This window comes from Poecilia reticulata, linkage group LG16 (genome assembly GCF_000633615.1).
Source record: "Poecilia reticulata strain Guanapo linkage group LG16, Guppy_female_1.0+MT, whole genome shotgun sequence".
In the NCBI taxonomy this organism is placed as follows: domain Eukaryota; kingdom Metazoa; phylum Chordata; class Actinopteri; order Cyprinodontiformes; family Poeciliidae; genus Poecilia; species Poecilia reticulata.
Genome location: NC_024346.1, coordinates 14,458,689 through 14,478,868, shown reverse-complemented (window position 1 = coordinate 14,478,868; position 20,180 = coordinate 14,458,689). Strand labels below are relative to the sequence as shown.

At 34.4% G+C, this 20,180-nt stretch overlaps 3 protein-coding genes across 3 annotated transcripts in view; 2 read left to right on the top strand and 1 right to left on the bottom strand.

Annotated features, from left to right (window-relative positions):
* lsr (lipolysis stimulated lipoprotein receptor) overlaps positions 1–2,378 on the bottom strand; it is a gene marked incomplete at its 3' end in the record, with an annotated part of 34,436 nt that extends 32,058 nt beyond the window's left edge. Inside the window, exons 1-4 of the mRNA XM_017309335.1 lie at positions 2,271–2,378; positions 983–1,013; positions 463–863; positions 308–361 (exon numbers count right to left, since the gene is read on the bottom strand). Of these exons, the coding sequence (XP_017164824.1) occupies positions 308–361; positions 463–863; positions 983–1,013; positions 2,271–2,304 (520 nt within the window). The remainder of the gene's footprint in view (positions 1–307; positions 362–462; positions 864–982; positions 1,014–2,270) is intronic.
* A 901-nt stretch (positions 2,379–3,279) lies between these two features.
* On the top strand, positions 3,280–10,858 carry LOC103477902 (meprin A subunit beta-like). The gene is made up of 15 exons (XM_017309396.1): positions 3,280–3,365; positions 3,676–3,688; positions 3,796–3,822; positions 3,939–3,964; positions 4,058–4,142; positions 4,416–4,533; positions 5,880–6,058; positions 6,234–6,452; positions 6,915–7,076; positions 7,730–7,957; positions 8,073–8,525; positions 8,631–8,804; positions 9,564–9,666; positions 10,038–10,082; positions 10,508–10,858. The coding sequence occupies exons 1-15, from the start codon at positions 3,297–3,299 to the stop codon at positions 10,584–10,586; spliced, it is 1,980 nt and encodes a 659-aa protein (XP_017164885.1). The 5' UTR covers positions 3,280–3,296; the 3' UTR covers positions 10,587–10,858.
* A 3,141-nt stretch (positions 10,859–13,999) lies between these two features.
* LOC103477905 (meprin A subunit beta-like) overlaps positions 14,000–20,180 on the top strand; it is a 37,642-nt gene continuing 31,461 nt past the window's right edge. Inside the window, exons 1-11 of the mRNA XM_008431247.2 lie at positions 14,000–14,182; positions 15,305–15,323; positions 15,423–15,452; positions 15,584–15,609; positions 15,710–15,794; positions 16,058–16,175; positions 16,361–16,539; positions 16,950–17,168; positions 17,853–18,023; positions 19,168–19,398; positions 19,595–20,044. Coding sequence (XP_008429469.1) covers positions 14,099–14,182; positions 15,305–15,323; positions 15,423–15,452; positions 15,584–15,609; positions 15,710–15,794; positions 16,058–16,175; positions 16,361–16,539; positions 16,950–17,168; positions 17,853–18,023; positions 19,168–19,398; positions 19,595–20,044 — 1,612 coding nt within the window. The 5' untranslated portion in view covers positions 14,000–14,098. The remainder of the gene's footprint in view (positions 14,183–15,304; positions 15,324–15,422; positions 15,453–15,583; positions 15,610–15,709; positions 15,795–16,057; positions 16,176–16,360; positions 16,540–16,949; positions 17,169–17,852; positions 18,024–19,167; positions 19,399–19,594; positions 20,045–20,180) is intronic.

The window sequence follows — 20,180 nt, the reverse complement described above, 5'->3', positions numbered from 1 at the left end:
AAGAGAATACTTTAATTTTTCTAAAGGTAAGAGTGAATGATAGAATCTCTGAATTTTTCTGTGAAATCCTGAAGGTTTGAACTAAGTCATAATTAGTTTTAGCTCTCCAACTTTAATTAATGATTGGGTCATTAACCTTAGTATATTTTATTCAAAGTGGTGAACCTGCATTATTCAATGACAATCAATTTTACACTTAAACTAGATGAATATAAGCCATATCAGTGCTGTAATAATTATTGTTTTGTAAGTTAAATGTTTCTGGTGGTTTGCAGAGGAGTATATTGAAAAGTTTTTAAGAACATACCAGCYGACGCGCCACAGACACCAACTAATTGCAATGTCATCATGGAACAACACACTGTAAAAACAGACAAGAAACACAATGTGTGTTTATTTCTCATGTAAATTGTTTCTTTAACTTTGAGCATAGGAAATATAAATAGATTTCTAACTTTATACCACCAATCAAGGTTTTCCACTTTAATTTTKTGCTGCGGCGATCAGTAATTCTTCTCCCTGGAGCCCTCGGATGACCGTTTTGAATTTTTTTGAGAGCTTTCTGTCTCGGGCGGCATGGAGCGAACACTTCTTTCGGTCCTCCSTCCATCTTTCCTTGAAATGGTTGCTCTTCCGGGTCAGGGCTTGACTGCTTCCTCTTTCTCGCTTCACCCAACTCTTCCCCGGTAAACACACGGTAGTTAGGCTCAAACTCCACTGGCATTTCCTTCGTTGTCAGCTCAGAGATGTCTGCCTCAATAAACATGGGTCTCACAGAACTCTTTTTATTTGCATTGGGCAACCAACATCCAGCAATGTTGTCACTGGAGACATGCTTCATGTCAGCTGAGAAACCCGCATCACTGTAACAGACAAAGAAATGTGTTTGCACGCAGTTTCATTTAGAAAATATTTGTTTAAATTTGAAAATGTTGGCATTTATCAAAATGAAAGTAAAAGAGAAGACAATGGATAAACATACCCACTTTCCTGGGTGTGAAGGCCTTTCCCACCTTTAAGATTAAAACACAATATGGCTAGGATTACTAGATTACAAAGCAATAATATTCAAAAGCATCAACTTCATATTCTGAAAAGTGTATAATGTATAGTGTAGAAGAAAATATTGTAAAAATATGACGCTAAGAGAAAAAAAATTAACAGTTATAATGGAACTCCTTAATATCTGTTCATTTGTTACTTATGTTGAGCACAAATTAGTAGAAACTGATGCTCAGTGGATGTAAGTTGCTACTGGCAKCTTAAATAATGACACTCATACCTCCAAATTAAAGCAGATGGCTAAATTTACTGAACCTGGTTCTGCTAAAGGTTTCTTCCTGCTCAAAAGAAAATCCCCTGTTGCCACATGTTTGCTCTCAACTGCTGAAAAGTTAMTGACTCTGCATTTATTTGTGCCTCCTAACAAAGGTTAAGATATTTTTACTGAATATGTTGTAATTGTATTGTAAATACAACACATTTGGACTGTAATTAAAAATGCAACTCACTGTGATTTGTGTGATTTGAATATATATTTCATAAACTCCCTTTCAGATGACATTTAAGMTGATTATTTGCCGTTCACAATAAATRCTCACATAAAGGAAGTGAAACCTTTGAGCGAAATTAAGGATGCACTTTAATACTGTAGAAAAACATACGTAGTATTATCTGCAAGCCATTTATTTTTCGTTACTTTGATGCATACTAGACTTATTCAAACYTTATTTCTTATTATATGATTCTTAATCACGTTCTGGCAAAGGAGTAGTCGCTTTATATGTAACCGTAGAAAARTACAATTTATGTGTYCTCTATACACAGCAGTGRCATTTTAATMTTCACTCGTATAGGAAAATAGGCCGATGCGGGTAAAGGACGCAGCAAAAATGATTTCTTAGAATGYTTTAAATCGTAGACTAGAAAAATACTTTACAAACACACACATCTTCTATGTGAAGTTAAAACAGAGGGATTTGGACAATATAATGTGTGAAATAAAAGTGAACCGCCGCCTATGCAGCCTGCARAGTTCAGGCTGGGTAGGCCTGAACTCTGCAGAGCAGAATAGGTTTCTAACCTACTGTCCGTTTTTACKATAATACTGTSAGAATAACAATTATGTATAACACATAAATTAATGTGTGTTTCATAATCGGATACATTAAAAAAAAACACCTAGAACCTGTTCAAGTCCGGAATGAATGAAAGGCCTTCATCAAAAAGCAAACTTTCGTTTATTCGAAAATAAATATTAACAAACTTACTTTCTGGTTGTGGTTCCTCGTATGTGAAAGCCATTTTAGCTGCAAATACGCTGATTATGACTGCAATAAAAACAGAAGTGAACGACGGAGTAATTACGGAGGCAAAGATCGCCCTGCTTCCGCTTGTCTTACTGTCACAGACGCTGCCGTTGATATTTTTCATATATTGTACAAAGGCTCCATCTGCTGGAGAATTGAAGCGTTGACTTTTTCTCTCATTGTGACGAGTCTTAGTTAAGACACCTTTATAAATGGTCACCTTACTAATAGTTTTTTTCTTTGTTTGTTTGTTTTTTTCTCCCCTAAATCACTTTTGGGAAAAATAATGACTTAAGCCATTGTTTTAGGAAGGTGAAGAAATGCAAAAATATGAATTCTTAATTTAATTGAAGCCTTAATTCTTTGCCTCCAAAAGTGAAATCAGTTGCAGCTTGTATAATGTCAATTCATAACACATGTCTTCTCAAGGCATTTCACAAAAAGAAAAAGATAAATAAATCAGTCCAATGACACACCTACGGTACTTGTGTATKTTCTGACTTGCATTAGTATCCCAGGACCTTTAACTTACAGCAAACCAGTATCTTCAATGCTAAATTCTGTTCTGTTGTTAAGATTGCCATTCTGTAAAGAATCACCATAAAACAATAAGTTCTTAACTATAGGTGCAAACTTCAAAACCTGAAAAGAAAATACATTTTAATAGTTTTTATTTTCTCTCAAAATTTGATTTGACTAAGTTCTGTTGACTGAACACAATGTAAATGAAAGTATGTGGTGAAAACAAAACATTTTATCTATACAAATATGATCCATAAAACATTATCCAGGAAATCCTTTGGGCTTCTCTATCAATCATTAAGCTTTGTATAACCTGGAAAATAAGCTGTTTTAGATAAGGCAGCTGAAGCTACTGAAGGTCCACAGAAATAAGAGAGAGGCACAGTAACCCAGCTGACTGGACTGTCTGACTGAGRAATACCTTGATTTAAAAGTTTTAATATTTAGGTTCAATCCAGAYGCATCATGAGGGTAAAAAGCTACATTCTTCTTATGGTAAACTTGGCGGTTTCATCAGCACACTCCATGCCAGAGGTAAGTATTTTGTCTATTGTTGTGCTGTCCTATAAAATGTAGCATCTTTTTTCATGTTTTAGAAAACAGTTTAAATGATCTTCTTAAAATTATACTGTTTTGCATCTTTAATGTGTTATATCTCTATATAAGTAATACGGGGATGAATGAATACATATTTACTTCTAATTATGTCTTTTAATTAAAATAAATATTTGTTTTCCTTTTACTATGACCTTAAGTAGTCTAGCTTTGAAAAAACAGTTTATGGCATATTAAATTGTTTTAGTTTTTATTTATTTCTTAATTTTTTTTATATGTATAAATTCAGGTTGACGCAGTGGGTAAGTTCTCCCATGGATTTATTTTTCATGTTAAATAGCAAAACTCAATTATTTCAAGTGATGTCTTGAATTATTGGGAACTCAAAGCAGGAAATCTTCTTTTTTAGATGTTGGCGAAAATAGCATCACAGAAGGTAAACTGTTTTTGTTCTGGTAAATTAACTCTGGTCAGGTTTTCATGTCTCCCTATCATTAACAATACATTTTAAATGATATTTGTATAGTAATTAACTTCTATGGTTTCTCTCAGATTTAACACTTGATGATATCCGGGAGGTAAGCTCAGTATTTTTGCAGGCAGTCCAGTGAGGTGTAATTGAATGCATTCTGGGGTTTTAAATGTTTTTGTCTTGTGCGCTGATAACTCAGCCTTCAGACGTTCAAAGGAGCAGCATTCTTCCTGGGGACAAACTGTGGACGTTTCCAGTCCCCTATGTTTTGGACAAAGGTCTTGGTAAATATATTGTTTCACTTCTACCAGAATATTTGTGAATATTAGTGTATTCAAATTCTTAGGATTGTCTAATTGAGGTGTAGACTTTCATTTTCATTTTAGACTTTACAGATCAGTATCAATAAAACTTTAGGGGAAAAAAACTAATTTCAGAATATTCAAATTAATGGCTTTAGAAAATTATTCTTATCATTATTCTTATGACGTATTATCTGAAATAAAATGAAAAAAAAAATTTAGATTCTTTTCCTTTATTTTCATGAAAAATGAAAGACTTGAGAGCTAGAGGAGTCATCCTGAGAGCGTTGGACCAGTTCAGGGTGAAATCATGTATTGACTTCAAACCCAGAGATTCTGAGGCGTATTACCTAAACATTCAGAAACTAGATGGGTACGTACACAATTTCCTTTTTGCTTCCTACCTGTTTATAGTTTCAAATAAATACATTCCCAATGCAACCTAACCTAAGTTGAAAAATGAAACTTCAACTAGGAAACTAAATTATTCATAACCACATGATTCAAGCTTCATTTCAGTAAAATGTATTTGTGCTACTTCCTGATAACATGTCACTAGTAATTTGGAAATTGTACTTAGCTATTTATTCTACTTCACGTTCCAATACGGACACAACTGAGATAGACAAAGTGAGGGTTTGAACCAGTTAAACTCCTACCGCCATCATCATCCTTTGTCCCAGAAAACTTACCACTTACCAGAGACAGGTAACTAACTGATGTAAAGTGTGACACAGAAATGACAATTATCAATGTCAGTGTAGACATGAATCTGTCACTATATATAATCTGTAACTTACAAAAATGTTGCTCTAAGAATAAAATTGATCACTTTTAATATATGCAGCTTCACTAAACCGCCGAGAATGAAAGCTGCACTGTTAAACATTATACCATGCTGGTTCAAATCAGTTATGTTGAAATCAGTATGATAAAATGTTTCAAAAGATAAACAACATTTTATTACACTTCTTTTGACCCAAATGAGAAAACAGGTCAACTAGGAAATATAGCGATGCCAACTACACTCTCAGTTTTGCGGATTTGCAAACATCATTAGCTAAAGTTTATCTTCATTATCGCAGGGTGAATAAAGATAAACTCTTTATTCATTACAGTCAATGATCTTCCTGGTATATCATAAATATGTAGCGTCATATATGAGAAAATCATATCACAGATGGGCAAAGTTTAATTTAGACTTTAAAATTCTGGTTTTATCTCAGGGATTTTTATTTATTTGTCATAAAGGGCCCTTGTGTTATATTAGACTTGTGCTAACCTGGCAGTGGGAAGGTCAATCTTCTGTGGTTGAAGGGAAGATGTAGAAAAAAGACAAACTCAAGAAGAAAGTAAATTGTGATGGCATCACTGCTGTGTTGCAAAGTTTGTCCATATATATATTTATATTTATTTATTTATATACAATGCAGCAAAGACCATCTCTCATTAAAAATGCCAACTTTGCATTAAAGTGTCATTATTTACAAAATAATGCAAACTTGGTACTGGACTTTCAAGGCAACTTCTGGAGTAACTTTGTATTAAAAGTGTTATTCTTTACAGAATGACACTTCATGACAACAGTCATAGACATTCATAAAGACTGTTTTGTCATGTTTATGACAGTGTCATGTCAGTCTTATCTACACCCCGTCAAATATAGAGTTACCAGAAATCTTAATCCAACAATCATTGATAAGCACTTTTCCATTGTAGGTGTTGGTCATATATTGGCAGAACATTTTCCAATGGACAGGACCTCTCCATTGGACAGAACTGTGATTATGTTGCAATTGTTGAACATGAGCTCCTTCATGCTCTTGGCTTCTACCATGAACAATCGAGATATGACAGAGACAATCATGTGCAGATTGAATACAGCAACATCTTAGCAGGTTTGGCATTTTATTTCTTTTTAACTGCTTTAATATGTTCAGTTGAATATGTCTAATGTTGTATAGTCTTTTACAAGAATGTTAAAATGTCAAGTATTTGTCTTTATTTTAGCTAGTTTTTTTTTCTAAAAAAAGTGTTTTGTACTAATGATGAGTTTTTCTCACTGCCATCCAGGTATGGAGCATAATTTTAGAAAGGTTGGCAGTCAAGACAGCACCACCCATGGAAGCCCGTATGACTACATGTCAGTGATGCACTACAGCAAAAATGCATTCAGCAATGGCAATGGCCCTACAATTATTACCATAAATCAAGCATTTCAAGATGTGATTGGTCAAAGAGTGGAAATGAGTCCTAGTGATGTCCAAGAGCTGAACCTTCTCTACAAATGCAGTAAGTGCTTAAAGATTGTTGATTATTTGCAGGGATGACTTTTTAAGATGACTGAAATCAAACTGGCTCACTGWCYACAGATTTCAACTSAACTGGTTTAATTGTACTTTTCAAAGTTCAAATACATTTTGGCTACTTAGAAGACATATTTCATTTTTGCATAGTTTAGCTTGCAATCGACATTTGTAGAAGAATTAGTTTTTTTAAGTCAATAACCTGTTTTTGCTTTAGACAAATTAAAGTGTAAAGCAGAATTGAACAACTGAAGTTGATTTATCATACTTCTCTTCTTTTAATTTCTAAAGTTTAAATAGTTTGCATGTCATAAAAGGTGTTGATATTTTATCTGAATAATAATGCAGTAATGATTACAGGAAAATATCGACCAAACTGCCCTTGTTGATTCTGACATCAATTCTGTTGCCAATTAAAAATCTTTTATTCATATTTCTACTTTCTCAGCTTCATCTGTGGCCTTTAAGTTTTACTGTGGCTTTTCTAATAAGGATTTATGCCAAATGAATCATTGCTCACAAAGTGGGAATGGCTGGGAACTGGTTACAAAAGCTAATGGGGGTCCAARCTCCGACCACACCAGTCTACCAAACGGAARTGGAGATCAAGGTAAGCTTTCGAATCTAAATGGCAAATGACAAGTGGCCTGTGTTAGCATGGCTCTTTTTCAAGTCCAGAGGACCCAAAAAAGCTTCAGTCATTCACCCATCTACGCCCACATTCACACACTGATGGTGGGAAGCTACTGAATGGTAGCCACAGTGGTCTGACACGCTGACCGAGGCAAGGCTGCCATTCATCGCTGCCACCAGGCMCTTTAACCCCCCCTGCAGGCGAGGCGAGTGAAGTGTCTTTCCCAAGAACACAACAATAGAGACCGGCAGAGCAAGAATCGAACTGGCAACCCACTGATTGCATGACGAACATAAATTCCTTGTTACAAATTGATGAATAATAATAGTATATAATAGTATATATGTATGATATAATGTATTTTTTATTGTTTTTCTCATTTCCCTAAACAAAGATTTAAATAATTCTTTGAGAATAACCATTATTATGATAAAAAAAAAATATTTCAAACCTGAAAATTTTAATTATTGTGTAAATAATCCATCAGCCCTCTATTATTTTCTGACACATGTAAATCCTACATAGTATTTCTAATTAACTTTAAGAAAATAAGTGAAAACTGTTCATATACATTGAACTGTCATGTCAGAAATGATGACACAGGAGAATCTTCTTTTGTATCATTTTAGGTGAAGAATTAGGTTTTTTCATGCATGCCAGCACAGCATCAGGTCAGGAGGGWCAGTCGGCTCGGCTCGAGACCAAGATCATGCGTCCTAGTAGGAGATGTAACATCCAGTGTCTGCAGTTTTACTATTATCATTCTGGAAATAAAGCTGATGAACTGAACATCTGGATTAGAGAGTTTGATGAACAGGACAACAAAGGAACTCTTCGCTTCATGGAACAAATCAGTGGTAGAGTATGAACACTAACAAAAGCTAACTTAAAAACTATCAATGTCTACATTTGTTATGAGAATATGCATTTCCACCTGTTCATTCGACATACTTTCAAAATGCCCCCTTGCAGGTCCTCCAACTTCTCACTGGAAGCTCCATCATGTTTCTCTCAATGCCACCAAAGACTTCCAGGTGGTGTTTGAGGTTCGGAAAGGAGCGGGAAGCACTACGGGYGGCTTCTCAGTTGATGACATCAACCTCTCTGAGACCGAGTGTCCACACATGACCCTTCAGATTGATGAAATTGAGAAAACGCTAAGCACAAGTGCCACAGGAACCAGGATATACAGCCCACGACTGTACTCCAAAGATGGCTATGCTTATCGAGTTGCAGCAATTCTGTACAAGACATATGTTGGAATGTATGTGCAGCTCTTGTCCGGTAAATACGATAGCCAGCTGACGTGGCCTTGCTTGCAAAGAGAAATGTCTTTCACATTGCTGGATCAAACCCCCAACATGCAACTGCAAATGTCAAAACAACAGAGCTTTGTTTCTCTCCAGACTCACACAGACTCTAGTGGTATGTTTATGAATAAAATCTGAAAATTACGGCATAATAACATTCTCCAAGTAAAATAGCACAATCCATATCTCATGTTTATCGTACATTTCTTCATATACACAGGTACTATTGTCTGGGATAATCCTCGTGAGACTGGAGCTGCTCTTTTTTATGAGAATGGTGAGTTAGTCTAYGGTGGACTTCTTTATGGATACGGGAAATTTGCAACTTTGGAGGAACTGCGATCCAGAGAGGTCCTAAAGGGAGGAAGTGCTATTTTCATGTTTAACTTTGAAGGTAAGTTGAGTTTTTCTTTGTTAAAAATAAGTATGGAAGAAGCACTGTGGTTTCATTGCTGTGATTGCATATATGTGTTCTTTTGAAACTTCAGATATCCTGATTTCCTTAGGTTATGCTTCAGGGTTCCTGCTTTCAGTAAAAATAAAAAGGTTCCAGTTTGAAAGAAGCAACGTATCATAAAAAGTTCAAAGGGACACAATGGATTTGTTGAAAAAACAAATGCTTTTATTTTAAATAGAGGTCTGAATAAACTGAATACTGACCATGACATTGTGATCACATTTGGTCTTCATTAGGATTGTTGTCTACTGTTTAATACACTTCTGTTTTTTGTTACCATGACAAAAAAAAGCTATTTGTATAAAAAAGCAAACTAAAAAAAAGGGAAGTTTGAATAAAACACTTCATTTTCAAAGAAAAAGGTGGGGATGGGAAGGTGGGTAGCATATGATATACCTGAAGTCAAACTCATTCTTAAACCATTACAGTATTTTTATTATTATAAGAATACTATAAGCCTTATAAGTTGGTATTGTTTTATTTATTTTGGAAAACCAATCATCACACTTGGTATCCAAGCCATGTTTAAAGGTTTATTAAGGCATAACTGACTGATAAATACCAGTTACTTTTAACAAAGATAACGTCAACAACGACATCAAGATGCCAGTGCATTGAACCTGGTGATTTGTTGAAAAAGTTCAACTAACTGAAATTGCATTTGCTTTCTGTCATGAATCTTCTTCCTTTTAATAGATCTCACTCCACTAAACACTGCATCAGCTCTTCCATGTCCTCAATTAAGACCAGTGGACATTACAAATCCTCCCCCGAACCTGGATGAAGGCCCATGCCCACAGTGAGTGACTGTTTCAAATTACTGATAAACTATATATATGCAACAAAGCATCACAGTACTACATGTAAAGCATATTAACTTATATCTCATTATTCCTGTCTACTAAACTACTTGGTGTCAATGGGAAATTCCCTTTGTTACCTATAATTGTATTGTTGGTATTATTGCATAATTTTCCAGTAAATGGTGATAACAGCTGGAATAAAAGTTAGTTGTTAGTAATTTTTTATCCATCATTCCATTGCCACCAATGACAGAAAGATAGATTTCCTAAATTAAGTCTTTACAACCTGAAGTGCTGCCTGTAGTGTGTCTGTAATGGATGAACTGTAATAATTCCCTCTCCTGTTTCTGCTGTTTTATTTCTATAGGACCACATCTACCATCATTCGACCTCTTCAAGCTGAAGATGACAGGTATAATAAGATAAAATTACACATTTTACATATCTAAGAATTGTTACAGCAATTAAAGTTGTCAAAAAGATTATTAGCTAATTAATCAATGGTGACATTTTGAAATAGATATCCTTTTTGCAAAATTATTAATGTCACACTGCACAATCACACACTAAGCTTCTTATGTCTCATGCTATGGAAAATGTACACACTGACTTTACCACTCGACTGTGTTTAAGTGATTTATGCTGCCCGTTTATTTGAAATCTTCCTTGTTTTTTGATATTTTGCTCTTCGGGTGACTCATTATTTACACATATCAATGGCCTCGCAACTTAAATACAATCTTTTAAGGGAAACGTTTGGTACTTTACATAGACATATCTTTTTTTCGAAGACTATTGAAAACTATTGTACAATAAATAATTAATTTACTTTTCTAGCATACATGGATTCTCTGCTGCTGTGGTTCCCTACCCGTTTCTCATCTTCCTTTTGGCTGTGATGTTTCTGGCGCCTTGATGCACACATTCACATTACATCGACACCATCACTGAAATCCCTCTGTTTTTTCTAACTACTTTATGTYGTTTTGTTTAACATGATTAAAAGAGGCAAGCATCATGAACAATTATTTTTGAATAAATGTGTTGCCCAATTTAAAACAGTTTTGTATGTTTTCAAAGTGTAATCCTGAAATTCATTTGTCAGCAATATCAACATTTGGTGACGGGTTTTTCTTTGAAGCATTCAGATTTTATTTTGGAATGTTGTTTAGACAATACTTGTTTGRATCCAGGGTTTCTTTTTGTGCATTAATTTTGTTATTACAAGCTAATTATGAGGAATTCACAATATTCAGATCTCATAATTGCAAAACAAAATTGTCTCTGTCGGTAGCATATTTTACAATCATTCTTGGTGCTACATTCTATTAAAAACAGGTTAAAAAACTAAATGTGCGGTATTGGTTGATTTAAACACATTCACTACAAATTTACACAATCTTTAACATCTATATTCAATTCAGAGTAGCTTATTTAAGAAAGCCACTGTTAAATGTTACAGKTCCATTGCACAAATAAAGCCCATTTTCATACAAAGTGCTTCAAAATTACAAAAGTTGACAATTAATATGTGTGGTCTGAAAGTGTTTACAGAGTAAACAGATTTATATTGTGTAGATGATGACTACACAATACAAGAATACCAATAATGTTTGTTTTAYATTTTTCATAACACTAYGTGTTTGATGCCTAGGTTCTGTTARTTCTGTTWCTGGTGACATTTAGAGAAGTAATTAAAGGTTAAAATCATTTAAAAGAGGATATACAGCTCAGTAAACAGACATCCAAGGGAAGTTAGAATACATGACAAATGATTATAGAAAAATTTAACAATAAAGTGGAACAATTTTTCTTGACATTTGATAAATACTTCCCTGTTTAGCTTTTTGCTTGAAGAGTAAAACATGTCTTTGTCCTCAGTACCAATCAGTTTTATGTATGTGTGTATATTTGATCTTATCTTCTATTTTCCTAGGCAAACCTTACTAGAACCAGGTTTACAACCTATTGGCCCTAAAGTATTTGTGTTACAACTTCAGAGAAAGCAATACTCCATTACACTGAAGTTAGGGGACAGTGGTGGGGACTGGCAAACATTAAACTCAATGTTATGCTCAAGAAACCAGTTTTCAGTGATTCGACCTTTGTGAAATGTTGTATTATCTACTGGAAATATCAAATGGAAGCGGGTTCAACTGTGGTGACAGAGGAATGGACATGGTCAACAACAATACTAAAGTAGGTGTTGGCGGTTTTAATTGTACTTACTTTGTACTAAGCCACTCAAAGTCCACCAGGAAAATATCGCCCGAGTCATTGTACCACCACCCGGACAACCTTTCATTTTTATGTCAAATTTAGACCTCACCTGCAGATTATTTTTGACTGAAGTAGACTTACTTAACCAATCTGTCATTGTCCAATTTTGCTAAGGCTGTGCAAATTGTGGTTTCAGATTTCTGTTCTTAGCAGACAAGAGACACACTCGATTTGGTCTTCAGCTGCTGTGTCGCAACTGTTTCAATGTATGATAAATGGTGCCTTGAGAGAGATGTCTTTTATTGGTATTAGCAAGTGCTTTTGGAGCTATTGTTGCCTTTCTATTGTCTCTAACAAATCCAATCATTGTAATCACACCTCTGACATCAACCTAGAAAATGTGTCTGAGGGCATCTCCTCTGTGATGGCAAGTTTTTAAAACATTAAGCTTCTGGAAGTTGAAGTTCTGAGTGTTTTCCTGAACAGTCAACAGCAACAAAAAATATGTGACCTTATATCTCCTTTAGTGGTTTAGTGGGTCATGTCTATGAAGAGAGATGGAAGCATATTTTTTTATGTGTATATCAGAGACTTGAAACAAAAGCAGACATGATCTGCATTGATGTTCCCTGCATCTTGTAAGTTTATTATCAAGTTGTATTTATCTGTCATAAACAAAGCTACATCACTCTGTGCTCTTGGTGCCTTTTCAGCTTGAGAACCGCTGTGTATGAGCTCCACTGTCGGCCTACCACTGTGCTGAGTGGAGAGCTGCTCTAGAGGGAAGCTTTGTGGCTGCCTACCAGGAACCGCTGTAGCTTTCAGGACCGAGGCCACCTGCGGTTTATGCCTCTCTCAAGATTATAGCTTCATCCCAATTCCAGGTGACAAATCAGCAGACACACAGACGCACTTGCTCTGCTTGTAGAATGGTCATCTACATCTAGGTGTACATGTAGGTGCACTACATGTACACCTACTCATACACACATACATAATCCAGATGACCAGAGGTCACACCAACACAGCTTCATATTTTACTATGGAACCTGCTTACTTTGATGCCAAGGACAACCCTAATTTTTTTTATCTTAATTATGCAATTCCGATACCTACCCCAGATATGCTACATCAACGTTTTTTTCCTTATGAAATAGCAGTGGCTGTGGTGTTTAAAATGGAGATTAAGTGACAAATCTCATGCTCCATTTGGCCAGTGATTTTTACTGCGTTAAATTTAACAGGAGGATTCTGTGCCTAATTTTGAGACCATAACACCCTTTCTCACTCCTTATCTAATCTGGATATTACAAATAAATGTTACTAGTCAAGAATACCAGAGCAGCAATTTATTTTTTTACATACATTTTTTAAAAATATTTTTTATCTTAAACCTAGCTCCCTACTGGAACTTTTACGGGCATAAAACCTTGGCTACTTGAGTTTACCCAGACTAAAACAAAAAAGAAACAGTGAAACAATGTCTTGAAAAAACTGCTATAGACCAAAGAGCTGTAAATATGTAAAAAAAGTGCATTTAAATGATACAGAAAGATTATTTCTGAAACAAAACACCTCAGGAACTGCATCTTGACGTATCTGAACTCCAGAACAAAAAGAGTGAAATGAGTCCAGAACCAACATGAGCTGAAAGGTCATTAAGCAAGAAGGAGCCATTAATTCAAACACATACAACCAAATTACCGTTTATAAATGTCCTTTTTAATAATAGAATGGTGATCCAATGCCTCGTGAGATTGAGGCATGATACCACAGGAGACAACATGTGGTCTGATGAAGCTAAAACTGAATTCCATCTGATCCTAAGTATGCCATCAATTTTCAGTTTCGGAGACGCTAAGGCTTTGCTATCTTTTTTTGTTTGTGGTTTGTCCTACTATTTAAGTTGTGTTACATCTTGCTTTGACATTCTAAAGCATGTGATTTTTCAATTCTATTATGGGATTAAATTTCCTCTTTTATAGCAGCTTCCCCCTATTCACAAAATATTATAATTTGATATAAAGCTCCTGTGGTTTGATTCACTATCAGCTCTTCCTCTTTAGCGATCTTATTATTCCATATATAAATGTCTGAGTCTCAGTGCAGCCTTTGTCATTTTGTCTCTGTTTGATTTGATCTTATTTTGTTAATTAGTTGCTTTACATTACGCAGCATCTGCGTGCCTTCATTTGGGTTTTCTCTGCGATGCTTAGACTAACCAAGAAGATGCAAGACAGCATTTTTCTTGTGGTCTGCTTGGTGGTTTCATCCACTCTCGCTGAGAGCACAGTAAGTATCTATACATGCTTTTGCCATAAATTATCAAAGCTAAAAAATAATCTATTTTAACTCTGAGAAGAAAAAAAGTAGGACATGAAATAACAGCAGATAGAATTGGAATAATTTTATGAATATATTGGCAATTTTGTCTTTTAGCACATTTAAGATATATTACGTGCAAATCTTTAACACACACATGTTAATGAATCTTACCAAAAATGTACAGCCCAGCTATTAATAGTGAAATTAATTAGGCTTTTATATGTCATTCCTCAAATAAGATGACCCACATGTTTATATATTTTTTACAAGTTTTTCTTGATAGTGATTCACACATTCTTCAATATGATGCTTTCTACATTCTTAAACTTACCATAAGCCTTTTTGTACATTAAAAAAGTAATAAGAATTTATTTTGACATTATTGCCTTTAGACATTAGATCTGCAAAGACACTGGAAATTTTTTAATTACTCTTGAAGACTCACTTTAATGAACTGTCTTTTAGAAAATTTTAGCTCGAATATTTTAACTTATAGCTGCTTAGTTGCCTTTTTAATGCTTTTTATGTTTGATTGCACTTCTCTTATGTATTTTATTTGTCCTTATTTGGATATACCTTGGGAAGCACTTTGTAGAGTTCGAGCTGTTGGAAATGTTCTATATGAATAAATTTGACATTAACGTTACATTATCACCAGTTCTAAGTTTGCATGAATCTGACTTCACCTGTTTGTGTAAGACACACTATGATGCATTTCTTTTATCACAATGATCCCTCAAGACAAAGATCTAGAGATGATTGAACTTTTCATGATGTACGTTATTTTTATTGTATTTTATATGTGTAAAGAATCATTGATTAAAAAAAGAGAAAGGAACCATTTTTATTTTAAAGAAATGGCAGGAATGACTTACAACAAAGAAAGAAAAATCTAACTTGTAGGTAACTATTTTGATTAAGTCTTTGGTGAAAACATTTAAATGCATTTTATTTGTTGCAAAGTTTTTGAGATTGATTTAGAAAAATACAGACACCTTTCCAAAAACGGAAACATATTTTAGATATTTAACTTTTTGTCCATATTATTGACTGTATCAATGATTAACCTTGTTTTCATATCTTATCTAGCAAAAGTCAGATATAAATGGTAAGCTGTGTTTTATTTTTTCACATTACCTTAGAAACGTACATTTGTTCTTTGGTTTTATATGAACTTTAAAGGAGCCATTTTGTATGTTTTTTGTAGACATTGGCATGGACAGGAACACCACAAATGGTAAAAATTATTTTCTAATATATAGACCTTGTGCTAGTTTTACATAAGATTCGACAGTGGACATTTTATTAGATTTTAGTTCCTGATTTCTTTGAGAAAAAAATCAAACTAATATTTATGCTTTATCTTAGATTTGTTAGTTGATGACACCCTTCAGGTAAGCTCATTATTTCAACAGGCAAACTTTGATATTATATATTTTAATACTGATTTGCAAAAACTGTCATGCAATTAATCTCATATGATTATTATTTTAGAAGCCAAACACTGGAAGGAGTACTATTTTAGGAGGAAACGCTCTGTGGAAATCTCCAGTTCCCTATGTGTTGGATAAAAGCCTTGGTGAATATCTGTGTCTATTTTAAAATATGCATATCTAAGATTGCTTAGTAAGTGAAAGTAAAATTTATGTAAAACGCAACATGAAGCAAGCATTAATCAAAAAGTTGCAAAGCAAAAAGGAAACCTAAGCAGATTGAAGTGGAAATGTTTTTTTTTTCTTTTTGCTTCAATTCTTTTACCATACCATATTTATCAGTTGTTTGAAGTGTCTAAGGATTTTTTCTTGTTCTTTCTACACTGCTATTTTTTACATGATGAGTAAGACCTGAATACTAAAGGAGTGATCTTGAGAGCTTTTGACCAGTTCAGGGTGAAGTCATGCATCGACTTTAAACCAAGGGATACTGAGGAGTATTACCTGTCATTCAAAAACCTAGCTGGGTATGTATGTGTCTTTTATTAATGATGTATCCAACTCCTCTCTGACATGACTGTGTATCAAGATATGAACTTCTTAAGGAGGGAGAGAGAGAGAGAGAGAGAGAGAGAGAGAGAGAGAGAGAGAGAGCGAACTCAATATTACACTTGTGTGCTTCCAATGATCACCTGTATTTTTTTCATTTTAGGTGCTGGTCATACGTTGGCAGAGTAGACCCCAATGGACAAAATGTCTCCATTAGTGCAGATTGTGGTTACATTGGTGAAGTTGAACATATGATTCTTCATGCTCTCGGCTTCCACCATGAAGAGCTCAGATATGACAGAGACGATTATGTGCAGATTGACTTTGACAACGTTTTAGCAGGTTTAGTCATTTTTGTCATAGTTTTTTTTTCTCTTTCTTTTGCCTATATCTGCAGTAATGAGGGTATTAGATACTGAGTAGCTTTTAGATTGGAAGTGTTTTTACATGAAAGTAATAAAAATAGTAAGCCAGGCCAATATTGTTTAAATACCCTCATGTCTACTCAATGCTTAATAAATTTTAATAACTTTGAGGAAGTTTGACTGCTTTTTTATATACCTTGTGTCAAGCATGTGCGGTGTTAGTATATCAATCACTTTGTAGATTTAGAGAAATAGTACAATTGCAAAATACATCAGATAAACGGCTTTTAATCCATCTTGTATAGTCAGTGATTAACATTTGTTTTTAACTGTATATTATTTCAAACTTCTTTCTGTCCAGTATTGAGTATTTTTTATGTCATTTAGGTAAAGAGAATGATTTTTCAAAGGTTGGTAAGAATCTGAGCAGCACCCATGATGTGCCATATGACTACCTGTCAGTGATGCACTCGGGTAAAAATGCACTAACCAATGGCAATGGCTCAACAATTATCACCAAAGACCCCAAATTTCAAGATGTGATTGGTCAAAGAATGGAAATGAGTTCTCATGATGCTGAAGAGTTAAACCTTCTCTACAAATGCAGTAAGTTCTACAAGACAAATTATTCATACTACTGAAATAAATTGTTTTTCTTGTCAAGGCTGAAATCTTTGCACATATTTTATACATAACTTTAAACTTATTATACAGTATGCTTTAGTTTGGACAGATAGTTATTGTTTGTTCTACTTCAAATATGTTTAAATGAGAATTAAAATGTAAAGCAAAACTGGACAACTGAATTAGTTAAGCTTGTGGGAAATAAACACTATTAAATTTAGTTATTCAATAATACTAAACTATTAAATTTCATTTCACTAACCTTCAAGTAATTCAAAAAGAAGTAACAAAGACAAAAGATGAAAAACATTGACCAGGATGTAATACGGAAGACATGGTAAAACAGACAAGCTGCCTCTTGTACAGTACAAAAATTTGGCAATTGCATTTCAAACTGTAAGAAGAGAAGAATTCAGGAATATTGTATAATGCATTGAGAGTCTAGTTTAACCAGGAAAAACAAGAAAGAAAAGATAAACTTAAGACAATATGTCTCCATGGCATCCCTAATACTCATAAAGCTCAAGGGACACTAAAGATACTAGTAGAATTGACCTAAGCTTTATGTGACCTTGAAATAAGGTGCAGCATTTACACATTTAGCCAACTTGTACTGATGAGACAATGAATAGACAAAGGTAAATATTCATAATGTTTTATTCACAGATTCCACAATTGCCTCTATGTTTTTCTGTGACTTTTCTAATGGGATGATGTGCCAAATGAGTGAAATCAGCAGCTGTGCACAGAGTGACAAAAAGTGGGAGGTGGTTACACAAGTTAGTAGGGGTCCAAGCTCTGACCACACCTCTCTGCCTGCTGGAAACAAAGATAATGGTAAGGATTGAAAGAATATTCATTACATAAAATATTGAGTGAAATCAAATAATTTAATACAGAATTACCTGATGAAATCTGAAATTAAAATTTCCTCTATATTAAATGTACGTACATGCATTTCTGATTTATGTCTGAGCTAGTATCAATATCGAAAATGATTTAATATGATACAATTAGTATCATATCAATCTATTCTTTATTTCCAATCTTTTCATCTTCCTTCCAATGCAGATTCAACACTGAGGTCTACTAGTGCAAACTTTAAGTCAAACAAATTAACTGATTTCTAACTTTAAACTAAAGTCAAGCAGATTTAACCAAATGAGTTAAATCTGCTTGACTTTTATGTTTACATTTTCTAAAACTTGCTGAAAAAAGCTACCATTTCCAGATGATACAGCTCTGAATCTAATGCATGTCACTTAGACAATGTCTGCTGTTCTGACTTTCATTCTACAAGACGTGTCTGGGCTGGGTTTCTTCAGAAAGATTACCTTTCACTGCCCTTACTCTTTAAATATGGGATTGTTGCAGGGATTAGGAAGTCTTTGGCCCATCAAAGTCTTAAACTTTACCGACTTCAGTACCTATAAAAAAGTATTGTACACTTTGGATATTTTACCATGTTTAATGCTTGACCTTTTGTTGTTCATCAATTGTATAAAGCTGAAACACAGAGTGCCTTTAAATCTAGACTAAAAGCCCACCTGTTTGGAGTTGCCTTTGAAGCATAATCGATTAAGAGTTTAATGATGGCACTTGACTTAATGTAATGTTTCAATTGTTGATTCTATATTGCGTGACTTTGTGTTTTTATGATGTAAAACACTTTGAAATGCCTTGTTGCTGAAATGTGCTATACAAATAAGATTTGATTGAATGATTTAAAAAATAAAGCACACATTGATAATTACATAGTAGTAAGTAAATAGTAAGTAAAGATATCTAAATATTGTGGACATTAGAAATCAGAAATATTTTGATTACTTTAAATAACTAGGTTAATCAATATGACCTAATATCAAAGAGTATGGAAAAGTCTTTAAAAAGTATGTTGTAAATATCTGGTTTCAACTGAACGTGTTGAAACATCAATGAAAATAAAATATTGCCACAGTATTTTTTTAACTTATCATTCCAGGTCAGGAAACAGGATACTTCATCCATGCCAGCACAGCGTCAGGTCAAAAGGGAGATTCAGCTTGGCTGGAGACACAAATCATGACTACAAAAAGAGAATGTAAAGTCCAGTGTCTGCAGTTTTATTATTTCCACAGTGGAAATGAGCTAGATGAACTTAACATCTGGATCAGAGAGTTTCAAGATGAGCATGACACCAAAGGAACTCTCCGTCTCATGGGACAGATTACTGGTAATACCTGTGATCCCCTAATCTGAGGAATTTTAACAAATTCTCTGCACCTTTTACAGTACTTCAGTGACAATAAATACTTATCTGTTCCATTTTGCATTGTCTAGCAGTTAGTCTTTTTGACAGTATTAATTTCTACATGTGTACCAAGATACTTAAATAGTGTATCACAGTGACCAAACGTTCCTGTCACCAGGTCAACCAACATATCATTGGCAGATCCACCACGTTTCTCTCAATGCCGCCAAAAACTTTCAGGTGGTGTTTGAGGTTCGGAAAGGAGCAGGAAACTCTGACGGCGGCTTCTCCGTTGATGACATCAATCTCTCTGAGACCGAGTGTCCACATGTGACCCTTCAGATTGATGATTTTGAGAAACTTTTAAGCTCTAGTGACTTTGGAACCAGAATATACAGTCCAAGACACTACTCCAAGGAGGGCTACGCTTACCGCATAGGGGCTATACTTTACCAGTCATTTGTTGGATTGTATGTGCAGCTCTTATCTGGTGACTACAATGCCCAGCTTGAATGGCCTTGCCTCCGAAGACAAATGACTTTGCAACTGCTGGATCAAACCCCAAACATGCAAAAGAAAATGTCAAAGCAAATAAGTTTCGTCACTGAACAAACCCACATGACTTCGGGTAGGTGCACCACAAAATTAGGGAATTACAATACCGGAGATCTCTTACTAAAATATATACATATATATGTATGTATATATATATACATATGTATGTATGTATGTATGTATGTATATATATATATACATACATATAT